Source organism: Apus apus, chromosome 18 (genome assembly GCF_020740795.1).
Source record: "Apus apus isolate bApuApu2 chromosome 18, bApuApu2.pri.cur, whole genome shotgun sequence".
In the NCBI taxonomy this organism is placed as follows: domain Eukaryota; kingdom Metazoa; phylum Chordata; class Aves; order Apodiformes; family Apodidae; genus Apus; species Apus apus.
In genome coordinates this window covers 7,619,796-7,643,877 of record NC_067299.1, presented here as the reverse complement: position 1 = coordinate 7,643,877, position 24,082 = coordinate 7,619,796, and the positions used below count along the sequence as shown (strand labels likewise).

The window sequence follows — 24,082 nt, the reverse complement described above, 5'->3', positions numbered from 1 at the left end:
ACAGGGAAGAGTAAGAACTCCAAAAGACAAGTAAAGATTGTTACAATGCCATTATTATTGGAACAAACCCTCACACAAGACCATTCTATGATGCTGTAAAGACCCCACGTAACCACTGACTCTGTAATTCTGATCTTCATGTGGAATATTAACTCCTTTGCACCTCAAGAAGTGCAGGTCTGGTTTAAGTGCCAGTTTCATACTGCACACCTCAGAATTCAAACACGATACAGAAACAAAAGCCAGAAGAGCTAGAAAAAAAATCCATCTCCATGCTGCAATGCTCTGGGAAAGTACTGTTCCTCTACATAATTCTCCCTCTGTTCTGCAAAAGCATTTTATGCACATGTTCCAACCCTGTTGTACAAAGCTGATCACCTCTTTTCAATAATAGCCTCCATAAAACATAGACTAGATACAGAAAATATTGATCCATCAGCAGTATTTACATATCATGCCCAACATACTTCCCACCAAAAAAAAGGCAGTGGAAACACTGCACTAAAGCTACAGGACTTCAGCAGCATCAAACATTTAGAGTTGCAAACAGGAGGAATCAGTTCTGGAGCTTACAGTGGTAAAACCCTGGATGGCCAATGCCACTGAAATCGGGCAAGTTATATTTTCTTTTTGGTACCAGATGACTTAGAGTAAGAGCAGACCAAAAAAAAAAAAAAAAAAGAAGGAGGTTTTAAAAGCACAAGTATGTTTTACTGATTGCTGGTTATGAAGGCAAGGCTTACAGTGTTACAAAATACAGAACTTCATCTGTTCAACTCTGTATCAGACAAAAGGTAAATGTAGATACAGGACTGAAGAATTGTTAATGTTGCTTTTTACTGAAATCCACATTTTGTTTTTTTATCACTTTAAAGACCGATACAATTTTTCTGGCCAGCAACCCCTGCCTGGCTAGTGCCAACTGCACAGGAGTACTCTCCAGAAAATGAAAGAAAACTGTAGCAAAGAAGACACACTGAGGGCAAAGCTTCCAATGAATTAGGAACATGGCTGGATCAAAACCTGGAAAAAAACAGCACACACGGAGCCAGGCCCAGGCAGCAAAAATGCTTCCCAAGGCTTAAGAATTGCCCTTTTGATCTCTTCCTGAAGTCTTCCAAAGGGAAAGGGTTTGCCTAGATTTCCACTCCCTGCTGACTTCTGAGAGAGGATGATGCTGCCAAAGCTGCTGGTGCAGCCTCAGGGGAGCAGCTCCTAGCAAGAGCCGCCGCGCAGGGCGGCTGCTTCACACCTCTGAGCAACCAAAAGCCAGGTTCTGCTCTAAGGGGGTGGACTTGGTTTCACAGTTCCAGCTCTTGAAACTATTAGAGGCACTAAAACCTAAGTGATACCATGGCTACAGGCAGGTTGCTAAACCCTGCAGGTGCAGCCTCACTGTTCAGTGTCCAAAGTTATCACCACAGAGGCCTGAAGCCACGTGCACACGTTCAAAACCAATCAAAGAGGAATCTGGACATCACTCACCTTGCAAACACTTTTTTGAAGACCATACCAAAAAATGTTTCATTCTATACTTACTCATTCTGAAAGCTAACAAATCAACTGCAGACCTCAGTCAAATCCCTCCCCAGGACTCAAGCACTCCTTGTTTACTTGTTTCCCTTCCCATTTTTCTTTCAGAGGGACAGCAGCAGCTGTGCTACTGCTCCCATCAGGAAGCTGTTGTGCAAAGCAATGAGTTGTTTTCCTTTCAAAGGTGAGAGCTGATTTTTCTGAGGATGGAAAGAAGAGGGGACAGCACAAAAGTGGAAAATTCCAGTGCTTTAAGCTGGGGGAACAAGACTCATTCTATTTAAATCCTCCCGTCCAAACAGAAAGAGGGATGGCAGAGTCACCAAGCAGGAAATGCAATTTAAACTTCAAATACTTGCATTTACAGTATTACCCTTCTCTACAGTCCAGCAGTTATGTATAAAAAACCTCAATAAAGAAACAATCAACCCCCAACATAACAGAGTGTTCAAAAAGCTGAACTGTTCAAGATCTCAGTTGCAGGTCACGCATCACTGCAATTGTGTCTTGACATAATGGGTTTTATTCAGATACTAAGTTTAAACTGTTTTTACCACCTGTACTGTGTATGTGGCTCAGGACAGACTTTGTGGTTCCTTACAGAGCAGAGCAGTTTGCCCACACTACCACAATCCACACTGCAGTGACACAAGGCACATAGACCTGAGGACAAGCAGCTGTGTAACACATCAAACCCCTGGAATGCACGTGCACAAAAAGCAAAAGCAAAGGAAGATTTATTTTCTAAGAGAATGTGACGACCACCTTCTTTCTACTAAGTATGAATGATTAAATTTTCACCAAAATTACTTTCTTCTCTGGGGGTACAACCTGTAGGAGGGCCCTACAGACCTTCCACTTTCCAAAATGAGAACATGAAGCCAAATCCAAATTGCCAGGTGAAGGGAACTGTGGGCTACATGGCACGGATTCAGGTCCGCCTGGGAGTGCACTGAAGCCCATGGCAGGAAAGAGTCTCGGGCATAGATTTGCAATTAGGCCTATGTCATTTATAGCTGACTTCTTTACTCCAACCCACCCCAGGTCTGTAAGAGCTGAAAAAAAGAAAACTGTATTGGCCATCACAAGCTATCAACTTAAAACTGACCCCCCCAAAAAAATAAATCCCCAAACCATATATTTTGCAATGACAGTATTCATTAACTCGACAGAGTCCCTCTGCTTCCATTTCCAGGCACAGAAATGCAGCTATCAATGTTTAACAACACCCATGAAGTATATAGTCAACAAAGCCCCAGAGATGGTCAGCTCCTGCAGAGCTATGCCTGACTGAAACAGGACCTTGTGTTAGACCCGAGGTCAGAACAGGCACAGGACATGCTGTAATTCACAACAGCAGTAGTGTGGAAGACCCAATTCCCTAATTAGGGCCCTAACTCATCAAGAAACAAACAAAATGCTAAAGACCCAATTTCTTAACTCCTGAAATAGCACTGCAAAGAATTTAAATTGATATGCCAAACTGAAAAACAAACAAGTCCCCTTGGCCAACCATTTATTAGCTGTAAATAGTGCTGCTTTTCCCAGAGTATTGGGGCAGACAGACCACTGATGACACAGCTAGACGTGCCAGTTACATTAGTAGCTTTGTTTCTAACAAACCACATGGGTTTTGCAGAGACATATCAGGTCAGATGCAGGGATCCCCATCTCCCTGTTTCACATTAATGTTACAACAAAGTGCAGTGTGTGCCATTAAGTGGCTTAGCCAGGTAGAAGAACTCAAAAGAGGGGCTGCAAATTTCATTTCAGAGTGGAGTCATCAATTCACAGGACAACCATGAAACTACTGGAGTACACACAGAGAAACTCTGGTGAAAAAGATACAACTTTCTCTTAAGCTACTACACAGCAAAAGTTCAATTCAAGGAAAACACAGGAACAGACATTTCTGACTGAGTAGTTACTTGAACGCTGTTCCACAGAGCAGCTCCCAAAAGGATTAAATTTTATGTATGACAAAGTTTCCAGTTACACAAACACGTAGTGACTATTCCAGAACTAAGACAGACAAAGCTGATTATCAATAAGACTATTTTTGAGTACTAGGTCTATTTATAAAATTAATGCCACAAAGCTTTCTACTTGATATTTAAAGTGTCAAACATGACAGCAAGAATTCAGTCCTACATAGCTGAAATCTGAAAAACAGATCAGGAAAAAACCCTATGCATGCAGTAAACATCTTGGAGAAAACAAATAAATAACAAAAATAACAAGACCTTTTGTCATACTCTGTCATTTTCTACCTCTTTCTTTTCCTGTAGTGATTTCTTGAGATAGAAGTATGAAAAAATAAAAATATATGGCTGCCAGTATTTTCTTCATGCTTATTTCCTAAGAGCACTCAGTTTCATCTATCATGACATTATATTAGAGCCACGATTATGTTACAGGCTAAATTTTTAACCTAAGAGTCTGCCACCAGGGCATGTATTTCGACTGCAAAAAAGCTTTCTTTTCTTCAAACAGGATGTGATTAAAAACAAACAGGAACAAAAGCCTCCACACTCCAATACATACTCCAATATATTTGTTCTGTATCAGGCATCCAGAAGTAAAGGAATAGATGTTTATTTTTAATAAGCTCATTGAACAGAAATAATTCCTGACTTATTCCAAACTTGCACTTGAAAGTATTACCCTGAACAAATGGCTAAAGCTTACTAGTCAGCATATCATTTTCTAGTTTAATTTGAGGACAGAAAATTGCAGACTTCTCATTTGTCACCTTCGTTTTCAGGTGGCAACAAATCCCTCTGGATTGTCACACCTCTCCTTTCATAGTATCTCACTGCAAGTAATGATGATAACCAAGCTCCAGAAAGGAAGGAAGAAAAAGAAAACAAAAAAAAAAGAAGAAAATATTGTAACCTGCAGCTGTAGAATGGATGCTGCTGCTTGCCCCTATTAGCACCAGTAAGTTCTGGAAAGTAACTCTTGGGCAGTTCCCCATTTTGGACACTGTGGCTTTCAGAGAGGTTGCTGCATCCATCCAACAATTCATAGTTTATTAACAGTTGAAGGTTATTTGGCATCCACAATTTATTCTCTAGTGTCTAAACATGCACAACCAAACAATCCAGTACAAATTTTATGCTAAAAAAAATTGGTGTTGCTGAGAAATGCAGGTATAACTTGTGATGCAGAACTGAGCCTTGCTGCCTCATATCTGTTACAGTATCTCTTTATTTATTGCAGTAAATCAATAACTGCAGGATCAAAAATCTTCAAGTCACTGCATGTTACAAATATCTATCTAACCATGTTATAAACGCTATGGTTAACATCAAGTAGAAGTTTGCAATATATGATTGAAGTTTGAAAGTAATAATACTCTTTCATTGAAGCGGAATGACTGAAACACACCTTTCCACTATAACTTGTAATCTCAGTAGTGCCTATTCCTGCTCTTTATTTTCCCTTTTTATGTTGAACACTGCATGACATGCTACACTAAGGATCTCAAAAAAAAAGTAAACCCACCATCAAATTAAAATAATTAAAATGACCATCCTCTTGGCATCTTACACGAGTGATTTGCATTTTGCAGGTGTACCATCTCTAAAGACCTTGCTCCTGCCTCCACCAGCTGTAGTAGCTGCTGTTCACTAGCAAGTGCTGGCCAAGAGCAGCACCAAAGCTGCATCTGGTGCTGCTGCTTTAGATGGGTGCAGATGTGTACAGGAGGCAAAGGTATATCCAATCATTTCCAAGTTCAGGTCAAACACTGAATACCAAAAATGTCACTTAGTAGTTGTTAGTAAGACAACGTATGGTCCTGTATCTTTGATGTGCAATCATTTTTACTGAAATCTGCCCCAAAGTTGTTTATGCAGCAAACATCTTCATGCAGAATCAAAAGGAAAAAACCCAAGACAGTGTTTTCTCCTTCCTCATTTTTTCCACTTCCACTTCCCACTTTTTCTCCCTTTTCATGTGCTCACATGTTAACTACTTCCTTGCCTTGTTATTGCCTCCCTTGTCTTCTTTCTTGGACACAAAACCAGGCAGTTCCTGTTCTGAGGTCTAAATCTCCATGCACCAACACTCCATTCACACCCAGTAAAGGGGAATCACACCTGACTGCTTCCCAGTTTCAGGAAACCCACATCATGTGATGAGTAACACTCCTCACCTCTTCTACACATTTAGTTATTCAGGCTGCAGGTAACTTAAGTCTAGTTTTAAATTTATGCTTAGTTAAAGATTATTTATGTTAGCCTGGAACAAAACAGAGTTCACTTACATCAAGTATCACAGGAATGCAGTTAATCACAAACATCTTCATCAACAGAAGTGGGCTTGAATTATTTCCCAGCAATTTATCTTTCATTTGCTAAAAGCATAATTTCTTTCCAAGGACAGTCCCCTACCTCCATGATTATAGCCTGGCTTTTCCTACATCTCTTATTTCCTCCATCATTACGAAGACAGGCTAGGAGAGTTAGGGCTGTTCAGCCTGGAGAAGAGAAGGCTCCAGGGAGACCTTAGAGCACCTTCCAGTGCCTGAAGGGGCTCCAGGAAAGCTGGGGAGGGACTTGGGACAAGGGAAGGGAGTGAGAATACAAGGAGGAATGGATTAAAACTGGAGGAGGGGAGATTTAGGTGATACATTAGGAGGAAATTCTTTAGTGTGGGGCTGGTAAGACACTGGCACAGGTTGCCAGAGAAGCTGTGGCTGCCCCATCCCTGGAAGTGTTCAAAGGCAGGTTGGATGGGGCACAGAGCAGCCTGGGCTGGTGGGAGGTGTCCCTGCCCATGCAGGGGGGTTGGAACTAGATGATCTTTAAGGTCCTTTCCAACCCAAACCATTATGTGATTCTACAATTTAACTAGCATTGCCATCAGAGATCTGCATTTTGTGCACTCCCTTCATATTCTCCATGAAAGCTTCCAGTCGCTGCAGGAGTTTTGCCATCATTAGTTTTAAGTCTTTTTCATTTCTGCCAGTGATGTTTTGGCAGGTGCAGAGGAAAAATCCCTCATAAAATGTCAGGAAAACACTATTCGTTGGCATTTTTTTTTCAAGAGAATCAGCTGTGCTTTCTGCCTTATCAATTCAGTGATAACTTAAATAGGGCAACTGTGGATGAATCAGTGTTGGAAAAGTCAAGCAGACATCACAATAGCTGTATCCAACAGCCAGCATTTTGGCTGCATCCTGCTGCTACCATCAGGGCATCTCCTCAGAAAGGCAGTGTTGATAAGCTTGATTGCATACCAGAGTATCTCAAGAGTCAAAGGCATGCTACAGTCTGGTGAACACAGACACTTTGAATTCATCTACAGTGACACAAAATGGAGAGAACTGAGGAACCAACTTCATCACAATCATCAGCACGTTCCCTGCTCTCTCAGTGCTTGCATCTGATTCCTGTATCTTCATTTTTATACCTGCTCTTTACAAAGGGATCAATTTTTTAAAAAGGCTGCCGGAAAAATGCTCAATGACTTCTTTGGTTTATGAAGGGCCTATTTACTCTACAGGCTGTGCACATTTACTCAGAATAATCACTTCTTGAGCAAACAGGAGCATGGTGATGGCAGCATGGAACTCTGTGAAGGTTAAGTATCCCAGTATTGGTCAGATTTCTCTGAAAGGTTTCACAGATTGTGCTGAGTGTCGTTGCTGCTACGGTTACACCACCACCAGTTCAAAGCCAGCCCAGGTAGATCTACACACCCTGCAGTCACAGCCTGACTTGATCCCCTTGGCAAAGCTTTTTGAGCATTTAATACATCTCAGCTTAAACAATGCATCTGTCACACGTGTCAACATTCACCATACTTTCACCACTCCTTTTATTTCATCAGTCTGTCCTACCTCATTAACTGGTAAGCTGAATATTCAGCATAAGGTATTTCAAGCTGACACACAGAGGAGGCTCCTTCAGCCTCCAACAACCTCCGGCAGAGCCACCTATTCCCCTTCCCCAGTATTTTAAAGCAAGTCCCTAAAAGCTGTCAAGTCCCTTAATTCTTGACCAAAGCAACCTTGAAAATATGAACAAATCTTCGTATTTACGCAGGAATGTTTCTGTCAAGCTTTTCCTCACTACCACATCTCAATTTGTATGATATAACCACAAAATCCAGAAGAGAATTAAACTACTTCACATGGCCATTACACTTGACAGTGGTGTTTTCAGTATACCCTGCCTTGCAAGAAAACAAATTTAAATAAAGAATATTGTCTGGTTTAGTAGAATAGCAGAAACCTGCTGTTCTGATCAAATAAGAGCATTTCAGCTTGACAGACACGTAGGGAGATTTTGTCACGTGCTTCACTGCACAGGAGACCACACACAACTTATCACTCTGAAAACCATAGTATAAATGTTTTCTTTAGATGTAAACGTTTGTTAAACAAACAACAAACTCAGTATTGATTTTCCTTCAAGATAATTTAATTGCTGACTCATTTCCAGTGGGAGGGAAAAAAATAAAAATCCCTTTGGCTCCTTAGAATATGTTTATCACTTTGCCTACGGATTTATTAAAGGCCATCCTCTTTTGGGAAAAAAGGTGAATAAAGTATGACTCAGCTCTTAGGGAAAAAAAACAACCCTACTGCATTCTTTTCTTTGATGAGGAAGTTTAATATATAGAACAAAACCATTCCACTAATTCAAAAATTCCCCCTGATATCACTTGCCTAAGATTTCAAATTGTCTTGCCCTTTGTCATAGGGACAATAACTGAGGTGTAGCTTTCAGAATGTTCAGGCTACAGACCATCCCAACTGCTCTGCTTCCCAATTTCTGAGCAGAAAGAAGAAATTAATGATGACCTAACACACTTAGAAAATTCAAAGGAAGGTGACAAAAGTGAAATATTCAACTCCAGAGATAAGCACATAGCTAGACCCAGAAAATTATTCAGAGTAAAACCAAAATAAATCACTGTGAAATCTATATAGGCAACAGCTTCTCCAGTTTACCATTACTACAGGTATGAGGACACTGACATTTAATCAGCATCTTTGTGGCCATTTTCAAATCTGACATTATCAATAATAGCATGCAAACTCACTTCCAGATATGCAGCTACCAGACAGCACTACTGTATTTCCACAACAGCTTCAGAAAGAGCAGTAATTATTATGCAAAAAAATACACATTTCCCAAGAGTTATAAAGGTGAACAAGCACCACAGAAGGGAGTTAACACCAGATGTATTTCCCTGTGTGGGTCCCTATCCCTTCCTACATAACTTGGCCACCCAAATTGGTAGACAGAAAATAAACTGAGAAAGAACAGGTGAAGACTTACTTTCAAGGAATATTAATTTAAAAGTGTTAGTTGTCAGAAAAGTAGGCTTAAGGCATGAAAACAGAATGCCTTAAAGTAACCACTTAAAGGATATAAATCTTAATAAATGGCCTGGAAAAATATGGTTGCCAGATGTATTTATGGAGACACTGTGGTGATAAATACAGTATGACAAATAATAGAAGGTAGTTAACAACTTTATTTGATAAGGAACAGGACACAGATCCTATAATTTGGAGCAAGGTTTCTACAGCAATTTAATAGCTTCCCTGAAAACACAGATTACTACTCCCCCATGCCTCTGAAATCTACGTCTTGACAGAAAACACTGCTATTATTCTCTAGATTCATATTTTTTTGCTGCCACTTGTCAAACAAATCAGTTTCTGAACAGTTAAAAAGGAAGAAAATTCTCCTCTGGCATAAAGTTTCCAACAATTTTTACACATCCCTGGGGTATAAGCAATATAGAACATGAAGACTTAACTAAGCCTGCAGTTATGATCATTTTACATCAACTGAAGTACTGGTGTTCACCTGAAAGGGTACTGAAAGGCCATCTGGAAGGTCTGAAAGCACTCCCACCCTACCCTTACCACATGTGCCTTTTATCTTTGAGGCTGTACAGTGATGGGATGAGAGAAGTGATACAGCAAAAAAAAGTTGGGGTGTGAGAGGGAAGTGAGTCAAACCAATTTTCAGGCAAAGCAGGTCCCTGATCACACTCATCACTTGGCTTGCACATACTTGACAGCAAGGATGTAGACTGGTTTAAAGTGTGAAAAAGAGTCTGAACTATACCCATGGAGACTCATATTACTACTGTGTGGTCTCCAACCCTTCCTTTATGTCAGCTCTAATGCTCATCAGGACTTTAATTAAAGTCATTAATCCAACAGTGAGTAGTTCTGACCTGGGTGACCAAGCTGAGCTAACTCAGCAACGGGTCCAACGTACAGGGCTGGTGACAGGAACACGATTGTGGGAGCAGGAAGAAGAGAGCAGGATCACCCCTTTCAGCAGCAGCAACCTTCTAAACTAGCTTAGCTGTAACATGAAACCTCAGCCTATGGGTAGTTTGAGAATCAGCTTATACTGAAGTGCATGCTGCTTGCCAAAAGCTATAGCCGGGCTTTCCTGCTGTCCTGACCCTCCCTTGTGGCAACTGAGATCAGTGTAGCCGTGTAGGAGAACTCTTAGAGAGTTTATTCTTTAAAACTTGATGACTGTCACTTCAAAGTGATAAATGACCTTCCTCAAATCCCAATTCCCATTCAGCCTCTCCAGAGAAAGCCTACAAATATCATCTGTATCAGAAAGCAAATTCCAAAGCTCAGCTTTCCCATCAGTGTTTGCATACACAAAGGTTTTGAACAAATGCAGCTGAAAAAGGGTCTCCAGCACAGATGTATTTAGACTGGTACAAAACCCAGAGCTGTAGATAAAAATATATCAGAAACCATTTGTAGTCCAGAAGAAGGTTAGGCTTCCATTTACTCTTCCTTGAAAACAAATATGCTAGTACAAAACTGCAGTTCAATTAGGGCCTATAATGTGCCATTACAACCTTCCTGATGTGTCATCAGGTAAATGTTAGCCTTGGTGCCTCACATGAGTGCAACCTTTGTAACACCAGGAGGTCCTGCCCCATCTAGAGATTCAGCATCTTTATCTCTAGTTTCATCTAAAACTCAAACAGAAGCTCTGAAGACCAGCCAGTCAGCCATAATATATTCACAGACAGGCAGAGAGTCCAGAGTTGGGCTAATTGCTTTCCTATTAATTTAGCATACATCTCTAGATACAAAACAAGGAAGAAGTTACCAGCAGACATTGTGAGCTGACAATTAAGAAAACCTTACCTGATACCAATCTTTAAAAGATAATTTAAAAGATGTAGCATATGACATAAAGATGCCACATTGTCAGATGATCTGAACTAACAGAGACAAATTTATGCTTCATATTTCACCAAAATAAACCAAGTAACACTACAGCTAAGTTACAGCACAGTGGTTTTGGCACAAACTACTGTTAATGTAAGATGAATGTTCCAGTTCCTGTGTGTGAAGTCAATGAACTTCAGTAGGCCCTAAGAAAGACAATTTTCTCAAAGGGTCCCAGATACAAAAAATAATTGTGGATGGTTAACATCATTATTGCTTGAGAAACAACTTCCAGCACTCTTCTGTGTTTCCTCCTATGTAGATTAAGTCAGTGACACTGAAAATAAAGATGTAAGAATTGTCTTATACTCTGTGGTTGTACCCAAGTTACTGTTTGCAAGTTACTGCATCTTTTTTTTTTCTAAAGCAACCAACCATGGTGCTAGTCTAGTAATTTTGCATAGCACTGATGAAGCATAGATTCAAATGTAACAAAAAATACCTGCATTGAAGAGTATTTTAATTGTACCCAACCAAACAAAGACAAAAGTTACTCCACTATGGGTGTGGTGGGTAAGCAGTTATACATGGCACCACTTTGACAAAAAAAGGTGAAAGAGTGCTCTTTCTTCTTCAGTTTTGCGTATTTCTCTTTTGTTGCCACTTCTGTTGCCACTTTCAAGTCTCTCTACAATTATCTTTAAGTTGAACTCATGTATGGACAAAAGATGCAATAAAACCCATGCAGTCTAACCAGGTCACTTTCCTACAGGCATGGGTATCACTGCTATAACCAACAAGGCTGCTTCAGTTTGATACTCAGTTAATCCTTTTCTCTCACCTACAGGCCATTACTTCTGGAGCACCACACAATTAATGCTTCTGTTGTCTTTTAGTTAATGATTCTGATTCACTTTGCCATATATAACTTCCATCTGCTATTGCATTTTTTGCTCCATAGTTTTACCAAAAAAAATCTTCAGAAACCACAAAATGTAAAAAATATGAACAAAAAATTCCCACCTGAATTCAAATTTCTTCCCTGTGTGACTCACCACAGCAAGACAAGCCTTTCTACTTATTAACTAACTAAATCAAGCTTCTTTATTATTATTTTTTTAAAAGATCTTAGTTATTTTTTCATTCTTAACCCTGCTAGACACACAAGACAAGACAGGGCTCCTTGCTCTCTGCACACAAACCCAAGTGAGCAAATGGCAGCAGTGCGAGTTTCCTGTCCTGCTCTCTGCTGATGGCAATTTTCAGAACTGCTCTGAGCACCCTGCTCTAGTGGGAGGTGTCCCTGCCCATACAGGGGGGCTGGAGCTAGATGATCTTTAAGGTCCCTTCCAACCCAAACCATCCTTTGATTCTATGAGGATGGAATTTTCTTTCTGTCTTTTCAAGAGGCACACATTAATTTCCAGGAACTGATTTTCACCATTTGTGAGAGACATAACTGCTTTGGTTTAAAAATAAAGATACCAAGGTATTAAAGAATTAAGGTGCCAGCCAACCTCATGATCAGTAGGTGAATAACTGAAGTCCATTGCCTGCAAATATAACTATATAGAACTATAACTGTTCTGAGAAAACAAAGAAACTGAGATGTTGAAGTTAGGGTTGAAAAGCGGACGAATATTTGCTCTGTAGCAAGGGCCAAGAAAATCTTCTCTTTTTAGTAAAAGAAACTGAAGGCTTCTTAAATAAAGAAAAAGATATCAAAAAGCTAAGGAGCAATGCTGTTTGGAAAAGAAAGAGAAGATATTTCACAGAGGAAGTTCATACAGTGATGTGATTTTGTCTGTAAGAAGAATGGAGGAAGCAAAGAGTGAGGGTGTGCTAACTGCAGAGCAGAGCCAGCAAAGAGGGGAGCAGCCAAAACAAGGACAAGGTACACGAGACATCCACAGACTGGAGGCTGCAAAAGGCCTGTGAGAGGGAGAGCAGTATTTAAAGAAGATGAGGTAGTGGCTGGGGAGGTGGACTCAGGAAACTGGAGGATTAGCTGAAGAGCAGGAGTTGCCTAAGACAAGGTCAAATGACTGGCTGTTTGACCGGAGAGGAAATTCTGTGACCAAAGGTCAAGTAAGGCAACACTTCTGCCACTTAACTGGGTAGCAGCAAAAATTGCCAGGGAAGATTGAAACAGTGGTGAAGGGTGATTTGAAAGCTTTTATTTTTTTCTCTTTGTTGTATTTGGAAGAGTCAGGCCAGAGAAGACAAGCATAGGATGGGGATGGGAAGGAGAGAAGCACCACCAGAAGTCAGCTGAATGCCAACAAGAGTGGTGGCTGACAGAAAGCAGACACGAATCAAAAACATATAAACACTGCAATTCCTCATCATATTCACACTCATGCTGCAGTTTTGCATTCTTACTTTACTATAGGCACTGCTACTAAAGCAAAAGAAATTTTCTCAAGCATCAGGTATATTTCAGTGAAGAGCTAATAAGCAATTCTTTCTGAAAGGCCTAGAAATATTAACTAAGGGTACATACGCTCCTCACTGGTTCCTCCTATGCCAACTTATTCCAAGATACCAAACAATTTACATTTTTCCAGAGATAATTCATCATCATCATGTTTAACTGACTATACCATGACTAAAATTACACAATGCTCACACTATTTATAGAATAACTTGCAGAGGCTAGCACCATTATCTCAGACAACACTAGATCAGATACTAAAAACCATTCTGCAAGCAAAGACTCTGAACCCCTCAGAAGCACCAGACCTCTGGAGTGAAAGATATTCTTCATAAATACACACACACAATGGCATTTCTAGCTAGTCACAGGTTTTTTGCAACTGTGCTGTCAAAGACTGCTTAGAAGCCAGCTTAGTAAGTGCTGTTTATCAACATTATCTATTCTTATCTTCCAAGACTTCAGGGTAAAGCCATAACCTCTTGCTTTTTTTTTTTTTGTTTAAACTACTTTTAAAAAAAATTAATATAAAATATAACTTAAAAGTAACTTCACATCTTATAAGTATTTTTCTAATGAAGTGCCTGGAGTGAAAACCCAGGAAGTCTGCCATTCAACCATCACACTTTCTGAAGCCTATGGGATTTGGTTCACTCCCATGCTGAGAGACATTGTTTGTTTTAGCTTCTTAGAAGTTTTAAAACAAAATTCCTCCTTCAATCACTGCCAAGGGAGTGCACCCAATCTACTCCCACAGGGGGAATCCACTCCACCCATCAAGGGCTATGAGAAAGCAACTAAGCATCTTAAGGCATCAGGCCTGGAAGGGAAGAAAACATTTACTAAGACCATCTTCTCTGTGATGATGCCCAAGAAGCAATGGGCAAAAATTTGGTATTTTCCACTGTTCAAAATGCAAAAGAGAGTCAGGTGACATGTGCCTTCAGGTGAGTCAACAGCTAATTATATAGTCATGGTACTTTTCAAAATTGAGAGAAAGATTTGGGACCTGGCTTCAACAGGAAAACAGACAACCTGAATGTGCCTATTTCCACTGCGGAGCCAACTGACCTGCTGAGAGGATCAAAACTTCCTTAGAAACTCTAAAAGGTGGAAAAATGTATATTCAAGGTGTCTGTTTCACTTTTGAAGCCAAATCCCAGGTTTGTCCATTGACAAGGAAAAACATATAGCTTAAAAAAATAAACAAATGTGAGAATGTTTGTGGTTTTAGATTATATTTATTAATAACATTAATAAATATAATCTAAAAATTAAGATGAAGCAAAATGAAAGTGAGGGAAGAAATTTTTGGCTCTTGGAAAGTACCAACAATTTTGAAGTTACTCCCCAAGAGAGAAGAGTTTAACATATGACAGTTACATCAACAACCCAGAGATGAACTTCAGCCCTCCAAACCAGTCCCCTGTCAACCACACCTAGCTTTTGAGATGAGTAAGAAAGTTTTTAGACACTTCCATTTAGCTTAAAAGTGATATTTATAAGGAAAATTACTAGAAATCTAAAAGCATCTAAGGCTTAAGTTTTGTTACTTAATTTTCTGCCATGCCAGGCCCCTCCACCAACCCTGTGGGCTCTGTGGAAAGCAAGTCTCAGGATCCTGTGCTATTGCCACAGGGAAAAAATGCAGCTCCCAGCACTGCCAGTGGCACTAAAATCAATGTGGCAACATCCTCCAGTCTCCTATATACAGCTGAGCAGTTCTCTCCACTGAGAACTGGCAGAATCTCCCACCAAAACAAAAAGAGACATTTTTACTGGGCTAAACGCAGGGGTAAGAAGAAGTTACACTGTACAGATTCTTCCTGCTGGCAAATTCTTATTTAAATATTTGTTAGACTGTGCCATTAACAGTTTCCTTTATCACGGAATAATATCAACAGATATGCTATTTATCAGTCTGTAGTAATAGTCCAAGTTTACAGGTACAAAAGGAAGAGTTTAATTCTTTGAATGTTACTGTAATTAATTTCAGCATTGAAGAACTTGTGTTTTACGTAACTGCAGTTTCTTCATGGAAACATTTTCCAGATATGAAAAGGGGAATAATACTAAAGGCTGAGCATTCCTATAGGGAAAACCTATGCCATAGTATTTAGTTTGGTAACCTTATTTTCAGAGATGCCATGCATCCAGATCTGAAGTAAACCCAAGGAGGCTGAGAGTACACCTCCTTCAAAAATAGAAATATATTTTAAAATCAGATATTACTGTTCCAGTCACACAATCCAGACAAGCATCCATTAATTAACATCTAAAAAAAAAGCAAAGCCTGTTGACCAGGATCAATAAGAAGCACACACCTACTTGCAACACAGGCTGACATTATTAGCTAAGAGTTCACAGCAGAGTGCACAAAGCTAGACCAGCAGACAAAGGACTCTGCACTTAGCCTTTCTGTGATTGTTATCATATCAAAACCCTATTACCCTACACAAAAGAATTAGAGGGTTATTAACTTCCATACCAAACCAAAGTACAAAAATGGGGCAGGACTTGACGTCCATTCTTCTATTTCTTTCTGCTACTCTTTCTTGAGACCATTTTCACTTCAGTAGGGGCACTAGAACAGCATACACATTTTATATTATGCCACTCTCATTTTGTTCCATTTATGTTACTTCTACTACAGAAGAAATAGTACACTTTTATATTTGTTTTCAACAAAGAAAACCCATACCTGATGCGTCTTGCACAAGTAAAGAATGCATAAGGTATTCATCATCAATATAATTATAAAAAGCCATTACTTTTCCTTAAGGGAACATATTAATCCATTTTATTTTGTCAAATGTAACCTTAAAGGAGAGGTTACACTACTCCTTTAAGCAATAAATCCAGTGCAGGCAAATAAAAATATTAAATAATTCCTTTCTTCAATACTTTCTCCATGTTAAAATAGAGATGTTTCAAGGCATACTTTTGGCAAGTTACTTAAAAATAAAACCATCATACATGAGAACAATAGTATAGTAATCAAAGGAGATTAAAAAAACCCCAGACTGGTCCTATTCCTGCCAAAGGAGGATGGGGGAGAGGAGCCATTTTAGAAGCTCTAATTCTTTAGTGTGAGAACACAGCAACCACTTTCAGAATCCATCCAACTTGCAGCCAGTTCCCCTCACCACATGCCTTATCTACAGCATCCTCATCTTCCCACAGCTAGAAAGCATGAGAAAGACAGTAATCTGTACCTCCTACAAGCAAGACTTCATCAACCTATGTCATGACTCAATTTTACTTGCACCTTTTTGCCTTCAACAACAGACAAAAAGCTATCTACCTGGTAACTTCTAATACACTACTAAGATCCAGCTACCTGTCCTGGTCAAGTGGCAGCAAACATTTGTACAATGCACAGTCCCACTGCACACCTGCAGTCAGAGAGTCTGTAAGAGCCAAGAAGAAAATTTGTTGCCAGTTGTTCTGTAGCTCTCAGAAGAAAAGGCTAAAGAACAATAAACGGTGGTTATTCACCAGAAAAGTACACAAAAGCAACTCATACCAACACCAATCTTACAAGCATGACAGCAAGTAAATTCACCTTCCCCCTAATGCTCTAAGAAGGACATGCATGAACTTAATGTTAGGGGACAAAAAAACAAACAAAAACAAAAACACCATCTAAGCATCATTAAAACTTTGAGAAGGTAGATTGAAACACCGAAATCCCAGAGGATAAGCACTTTCTCATGTAACTCCACAAAAGAAAAAATAAAGCCCACACAATTCCCTAGATATGCATAATTAAGGATACATCATTGCCCTTTTCTAGCAGAGTGCTTTCCCAGGGAAATCTCATCTGCTCTCTAAAAAAAGAGCCCTGGCATAGTCCCATGGCTGGGTAAACACAGATCCTTCAAGATTCTGCGCATCACCCTGGTCCTCCTATTTCTAAATTATTATGAGCCTCAACTTGAATTTCTTACTGTCTCACCCGTTCCCATACACCCGACATTGTTCCTTCAAGCCCATCTTCCAAGCTAAGCATTACCTAGTTTTTCTGATATGCACACAGTTCTGTAACCTATTTCAAGGGGGAAAAAAAAAACAACACTTCCTTGTCTGTCATTCCTCCCAAACCAGAAACAAATAACCTTTCCACAACAATAACCTTCAGGGAAAGCTTATCTTCCTTCTCCACAGGTAAATACCACCTTGAGAGAAGAGCTGTCGTTTTCTTTGTCTTTTCCAGCACAGGAACAAACCGTCCACACCGAGTATCCCGCCCTCAACCTCCTGAGGTGCCTTTTCGCGGCCAGCACACAGCGAATACAGCCCCACATCACCTGCCGCGGCCAAATCGATGACGGACTCCGGCTCAGCCAAGAAATGTCTACCTGGATACGAGCATCACCGCGCTCTCCCTTGCATCCCCCTTTTCCCAGGGCAGACAGGCCTTCCTCATCCCACCACTCGCCCAAGCTCAGAGCCCCTTCCTCAGCAGCAGCCTCGCCCTCCCTCCTTGCGCGCCCAGGGAGCCGCCCTTGCTCCACATCAAGCACATTCCCAGACTTCATAACCACCTGAGATGCCCCCTTCGTCCTCGCCAGCCTTTCCCGGCCCCCCTCTCCGGGCCAAACTCCCCCCTGCCCGCCCGCCCGCCCTTCACAGCCGCCGCCGCCGCCCGGGCAGGGCTCCCCCGCCGCCCCACAGGCCTCCCGGCGGGGCTCTCCTCCGTGCATCCCCCCGTCCCGGGCCAGCCCCGCCGCTGCCCCACGCACCCTGAGGGGCCGATCCCACCTCCCCGCCACCGTCACCACCCACCGCCGAGGCCGCCTCGCCCAGGCCGGTGCCCCCCCGGCCGGCGCGGCTCCGCAGGCGAGCCCGGGGCTGGGCAGGCCGCGCCAGACGCGGCTCCGCCGAGCGAGGCCGCCTCCCCCCCCCCCTCCCCTTTTTACCGTCCGCCGGGGGGCTGGGGCCGGGCTGGGCCATGGCTCCGGCGGGCAGAGGCCTCCTCCGCCTCCAGCCGCGGTGTCGGGGCGGGAACCGCTACGCCAGGGGGCCCCGGCGAGAGACGGGAGCTGCCGGCCCGGGCCTCCGCCTCCTCCGCCTCATCCTGACAGCGGCCGCCGCCGGCGGGAGGAGGAGGAGGAGGAGGAGGAGGAGGAGGAGGAGCGCTGCGCAGGCGCCCACGGTGAGAGCGCGGGAGCGGCTGCCGCCAGCGGGGCAGGGAGGGCCGGGGCTGAGGTGGTTTCCCCCGGGCCGGCTGCCGCGGCCTGGCCCGCTGCTGAGGTGGTTCTGTCCCCCAGCGGGGCGGCAGCCAGGCCGAAACCTTGGCCCGTGGCGGGCAGCGGCGGAATGAGGAGGAGGCTGTGGGGCTGAAGGCACCCGATGGGGTTCCTGCCGCCCCGCAATTGCTCCGGGGGCCGGTCGTGGGCTGAGCCGTGGGCTGAGCCGCCGCCTGGCCCCGCGGCCCGTGGCCCCCCGGCCTGTCCCCTCATCCTCGGCCTGTCCCCCCCGGCCTGTCCCCTCATCCTCGGCCTGTCCCCTCATCCTCGGCCTGTCCCCCCGGCCTGTCCCCTCATCCTCAGCCTGTCCCCTCGGCCTGTCCCCTCATCCTCGGCCTGTCCCCCCGGCCTGTCCCCTCATCCTCAGCCTGTCCCCCCGGCCTGTCCCCTCATCCTCGGCCTGTCCCCTCGGGCCCAGCTGGTGTCCCAGGCCGGGGATCCATCCCCGGGGCTGTTCTCAGTGAGGCTTAGCCCAAAACTACCGTTCGTATTTATTATTATTCAGGGAGTTGGTTTCAGTGACACCAGCAGAATGCTGTCCTGCTGTGCAATGCAGGGAGGGAAGCAGGTGTGACCGGGAAGGGGGGTGGAGGAGCCTGTCCAGCCACGGGATTTTCTTCCCCGCTCACCAAGGTGCCTTGGTCGGTAATCACAGAATCCCGGGGGTTGGGAGGGAGCTGGAAAGATCATCCAGTCCAGCCCCCCTGCCTGAGCAGGGTCACCCAGAGCACATCACCCAGGAACGTGTCCAGGCGGGTTTGAATGTCTCCCGAGAAGGAGACTCCACAGCCTCGCTGGGCAGGCTGTAATGATGAAAGAGAGCACTTATCCTCCACCTTACTGGGAGACTGTGTCTAAACTCCAGGGTATTGCCATTAAAAACGTAGATTTACATCCTCTGAGCACACATAAAAACACAGAAAGCAGAGCTGGAGTGGAGAATAAGATACAAAGTCCTGTGGAGGGCAGGATCTGTTACAGTTAGTCTTTCTTACAGCTTGCATAGCCTAAAAGTCAGGAATTTGTAAACTGGGCCTTGCTTGTTGCCACAGGTTTTCAGGCCTTGCTATCAAAATACATGGGATAGCACAACATGGGATTCTGCATTTTGTATTGCTTTTTTTCTCAGTTAAACCAAATACAAAATAGGGAGTCTTAGAAAATTATTCCTTTACATTTTGCCCATTTCAAACAGTTGAGGTAAATCTTCTCAGTCTTTGCTGTTGTAAAAAGCAGGCTTAAAGTAAAGATTTAACTTTTCAGTGTTCCAAACTTGGGGCACGTAGAGCTTTCTTTTCATGGGTATTTGGAGAACCCAAAGCTGCTGGTTGCTCACAGAATTCTTAGTGACAAAAACTGAGTATCTATCATTTGAGGTACAGTTCCAAATTTCTTAGCTCCGGTGTAGGCTCTTTTAGAGGTTGCTGGACATTATAAGCATTCAACACATAAATATTTGTTAAAATCTAGTCCCAGCTGTGGGAACTGAGCTCCTGAAACGCTGTCCTTGTGTGTGTTCATATGGGTACCCCAAACCACCCATATTTACAGATACTTTCATCTTGTTCACATGCAGACAAAACTCTCACACATTTTGATCAATCTGGGATCAAACCCTTATGCATAATTCCTGCTGCAGACAGAAGGAAGATAATCTCAAGCATGATATCTGTCATACCTAGAAGTGCTTATTAAGAGATTAATATCATATGCCTTCCATGTCTTAGCCAAAATATTGTCTGTTGGAATTGCAACATTTCAAAATGTTTCAGAACTACGGAGTTATATATATATATATATATATGAAGTGGATTTTATACAGTAGTTTGAAGAACAGGAAGACTCTCAGGAGGCTCATACTTATTTTTTTCCCTCTTGTACTAAATCTAAAGCTGTACTAAGTTTATAGGCATGGTTCTTGCTTAATCTTTCCTGTTTTGTTTTTTTTTTTCTGGACAGTAATTGGACTTGACAGATGCAAAGCTTTATGTAGTATCTAGTCACAAAGTCTTGGAACCTGGAACAACAGGCTAGCTTCCTCTGTGGCTCCCAAAATATCTAATCACTTGTAGTTCTTATAGCCTTCATCTCAAAGGATTTAACTGTGGCTTGTAGACATGGAAAAAGGTCTATTGCAGTGGCAGAACCAGCAGAGAACTGAAGTCCTGAATTCCAGTCCTCATGCTGTAAATATTAGACAAGGGCAGCATTAACGAGCCAGTGAGACATGGGTCAGATCTAAAGAGCTGCAGGTAGGCAGAGACTATTGCTAGAAGAACCTTCTCCAGAAATAACCCCACTCCTAGAATCCTATGCATTTTTTATCAAATATGTTTGGCCTTCAAGTCTAATATGGGTGTTTTCAGCATCAGTACCAAAAGCAGCAGGCATAATTTAATGGAAATGTATTTTCCTGGAGAGTGTGTGCTGTGGTAGTTCAAGCTGGAGGAGTAGCTCTCACCTTGCACTCTGCCTGAAACTTAATCTTGCAGGCTGGCAGAAAAAGCTGTTTGCATCTTGTGTTACAGTAACATCCAGCCAGGAGCAGTAAGTGTGCACACTCCCTGGTTGTCTGGAGACCAGGAGTAAACTGAAGGGGACTGTGGTTGGTTGGATGCAGAGAGCACAGTGAAGTCATTTACATAACACATCTAGGAGAGAAGAAGTATTTTCTTTTTGCCTGAGGAAAAGAAAACAAGCAGCAAAAGAGCTAATTAAATCTATTTTCCTAATAGATCTGTCTTGTGGTTGGCTGACTGCAGTGCTTATGAATGCTCAGGTTCCCAGTGAAACTTTTCCTACTTTCTTTTTTGAGCATGTAGGAAGATTTTTCTTTGTGTGACTTCTTTTCCTTTCCTTTTCCTTTTCCTTTTCCCTTCCCTCCCTTCCCTTTTCCCTCTCCTCTCCTCTCCTCTCCTCTCCTCTCCTCTCCTCTCCTCTCCTCTCCTCTCCTCTCCTCTCCTCTCCTCTCCTCTCCTCTCTCCTCTTCTTCTGTGAAACTAGTCCCAAATCCTAGGTCTGGTTGAGCTACTCTGGCTGTGTCCCAACTTCATGCCAGGACAAGACCCAATTACATACATTGTGCCACCACTTGCAGCAAACTAGACACAGCTTTGGGGAGGTCACTACACACTCCAGCAAGTCCCTTGATGTGGGAGATCAGAGGGCCAGGGCTGTGAGCAGACTCTGACCACAAGAGCTTTTTCCTTATAGGAAGTGAGGATAATACAGAGCTAATTCCTTTAGTTATGAAGGTATGAGATACTAATGTATTATACAATAGCTGAGCCAATTCTACCAAAATCAGAGTCTTTAAAAAGATAAACTAAAGGGCCGAGTCTACATCTGGTGTGAATTCAGTGGCAACAGGCCAATGTGTGGGAAATGAGAAGCTGGCTTGTAGCACAGAATGAAAATGAAGATCAGAAAGACCCTCTGAAGGGAGCTGTTTCACAGTTCTGCTGCTTTGCTGGCCTAATGGCCACAAAGAAGGTTGATTCCGTTGTGCCCCACGTGGTAGGAGCAGGCAGTGAATTCCAGGCCCTGCTCCCCAGGGTTGTTCATCTCATAAACCAACCCCTGTGTAATTCAATGAATCCAAGAAAGCTGAGTAACAGGGTGGATTTGGGAAGCAGCTTTGTGGGTTGCCAAGGCTAGGACTCCACTGCACTTGTAGAGGAAGAAAATTGCAGAACTAAGCACCTTCTGCCTGAGCAAGTAGAACTAATTTCAAGAGCAACAGCTCATCTGTTCCAGATGACTCTACCTGTAGGTTTTATGCAGGGAGGATTTTGGTAACAAACCATGAAATGACATTGTCTTTAGATGAATGCAACAAGATTGGTTTGAACGTGGAGAGTAAACATATGATCAGAAAAAGCTGTGTGTTCTTAACTCCAGGTGAGGTCCAGGGAAACAGAAGCTGCACACATCTTTGAGGAGGAGCTCAGCTGCTCGTGACAGCAAGTTCATTCAAAAGGCAAGTAACAGACTTGTCCTGGCAAAAAAAAAGAAGAGGAAAATCAGAATTTATTGCTTGCACTTTATATATTTGTAGGTTTGCCAGAGTTTGTCTACTGTTTTTCTCACTTTTTTATTAGTTTAAAATAAAAAAGTGTTCAGAGTTTCCTAATGTTCGAACATTTATTTTGCTTTTGTTGAGATTGATGGATCATTTAGCACTAAGTACTAGCTCTGCTGATATGGGTGTTTGTAGGCTTTGGTCCTTTATTTTTAGTGCAATGCTTTTGGAGAATATTTACATTCATCTAAGTATTACCATAAAGGGGTTGGTTAAAAATCCCCAACCAGTCATACTCTTTGCTTCAAAAGTTATTCTGGAATGCAAGGAATCCAGTTTGGAACAATTACATTATTTGCAATGGTAACTTCTTAGCCAACCCTGGAATAGTTTATGTGGTTAAAAACCTTTTCAAGAGCAATTGAAAAATTATGTTATCCCATCTATTGTTTAAAGGATTCCATGTGGTACAATTCTTTGAGTATATGGGAAGCAAAGGAAGCCAAAAAATGAAAATTTGGCAGACAAAAATCAAAGTACTTGTATTGGCCCTAAGTCCCAATATATGCACATTAATGATCTCATTTGTAAGATGTCTATATTAAGATTTGAAAGCTCTCTGGGTTCCCAAGGGGCAAGCTCATTGAATATCGTGATGTACCATGAAACTAAACAATTTTTCTTCCTGCAAAATAGCCAAGGAAGCAGAAACTCATGCATAGCAAAGGACACATTAAGAGCATAGTCTTTTGGGTAATGCTTCCTTGGAATGGTCATTGTAGGGGGGCACAAAACCTGTTTCATACTTACACAGTCCTTCATTGGGAGATATAAAAATAGGCCATAGCCCATTCAGACTCACTATAGATATATAAATAATATAGATGTATTAACAAAGTTATCTACATGTATCTGCAGACACACAGAGAAGAATGCAAAGCAAATATTCTGACAGACTTTCCCATAGTTGTTAAAGCTGCTTGTGCCCTGTTGCCTGCTCTGCCTGTGTGTTAGAACTGTTGTAGGTCTGGGAGGAACAGAATACCTAGCAGGACCAGAACCCTGGACTTCTGCAGGGCCAACTTTGGCCTCTTCAATCAATTATTAAGATAAATCCCATGGGACAGGGTACTAGATAGTAAAGGAGCTCAAGATAGTTGCTCAACATTCAAGGACCACTTCTCCCAAGCTCAGGATCAGAGCATCCCAATGGGTAGGAAATCAAGTAAGGGAGCCAGGAGACCTGCATGGTTAAACAAGGAACTGCTGGGCAAACTCAAGTGGAAAAAGAGACTCTATGGATCATGGAAGGAGGGGCTGGCCATGAGCCAGCAATGTGCCCTTGTAGCCATGGAGGCCAGTGGCATCCTGAGGTGTATTAGAAAGGGTGTGGTTAGTAGGTCAAGGGAGGTTCTCCTCCCCCTTGTATTCTGGAATTGTGTCCAGTTCTGGGCCCCTCAGTTCCAGAAGGACAGGGAACTGCTTAAAAGAGTCCAGAGCAGAGCCACAAAGATGATGAAGGGAGTGGAACATCTCCCTGATGAGGAAAGGCTGAGGGAGCTGGGTCTCTTGAGCTTGGAGGAGACTGAGGGGCGACCTCGTCAGTGTTTACAAATATGTTAAGGGTGAGTGTCAGGAGGATGGAGCCAGGCTTTGTTCAG

The 24,082-nt window shown here is 42.5% G+C and overlaps 1 protein-coding gene across 2 annotated transcripts in view; it reads right to left on the bottom strand.

The window, feature by feature from the left end:
- The window catches only part of RABEP1 (rabaptin, RAB GTPase binding effector protein 1), a 47,296-nt gene extending 29,031 nt beyond the window's left edge, over positions 1-18,265 (bottom strand). Inside the window, exon 1 of one of the 2 annotated variants that reach the window (XM_051635755.1) lies at positions 18,071-18,265. In XM_051635755.1, coding sequence (XP_051491715.1) covers positions 18,071-18,104 — 34 coding nt within the window. In that variant the 5' untranslated portion in view covers positions 18,105-18,265. The remainder of the gene's footprint in view (positions 1-18,070) is intronic. The other variant, XM_051635754.1, reaches the window with a different exon arrangement.
- Between the last annotated feature and the right edge of the window lie 5,817 nt (positions 18,266-24,082).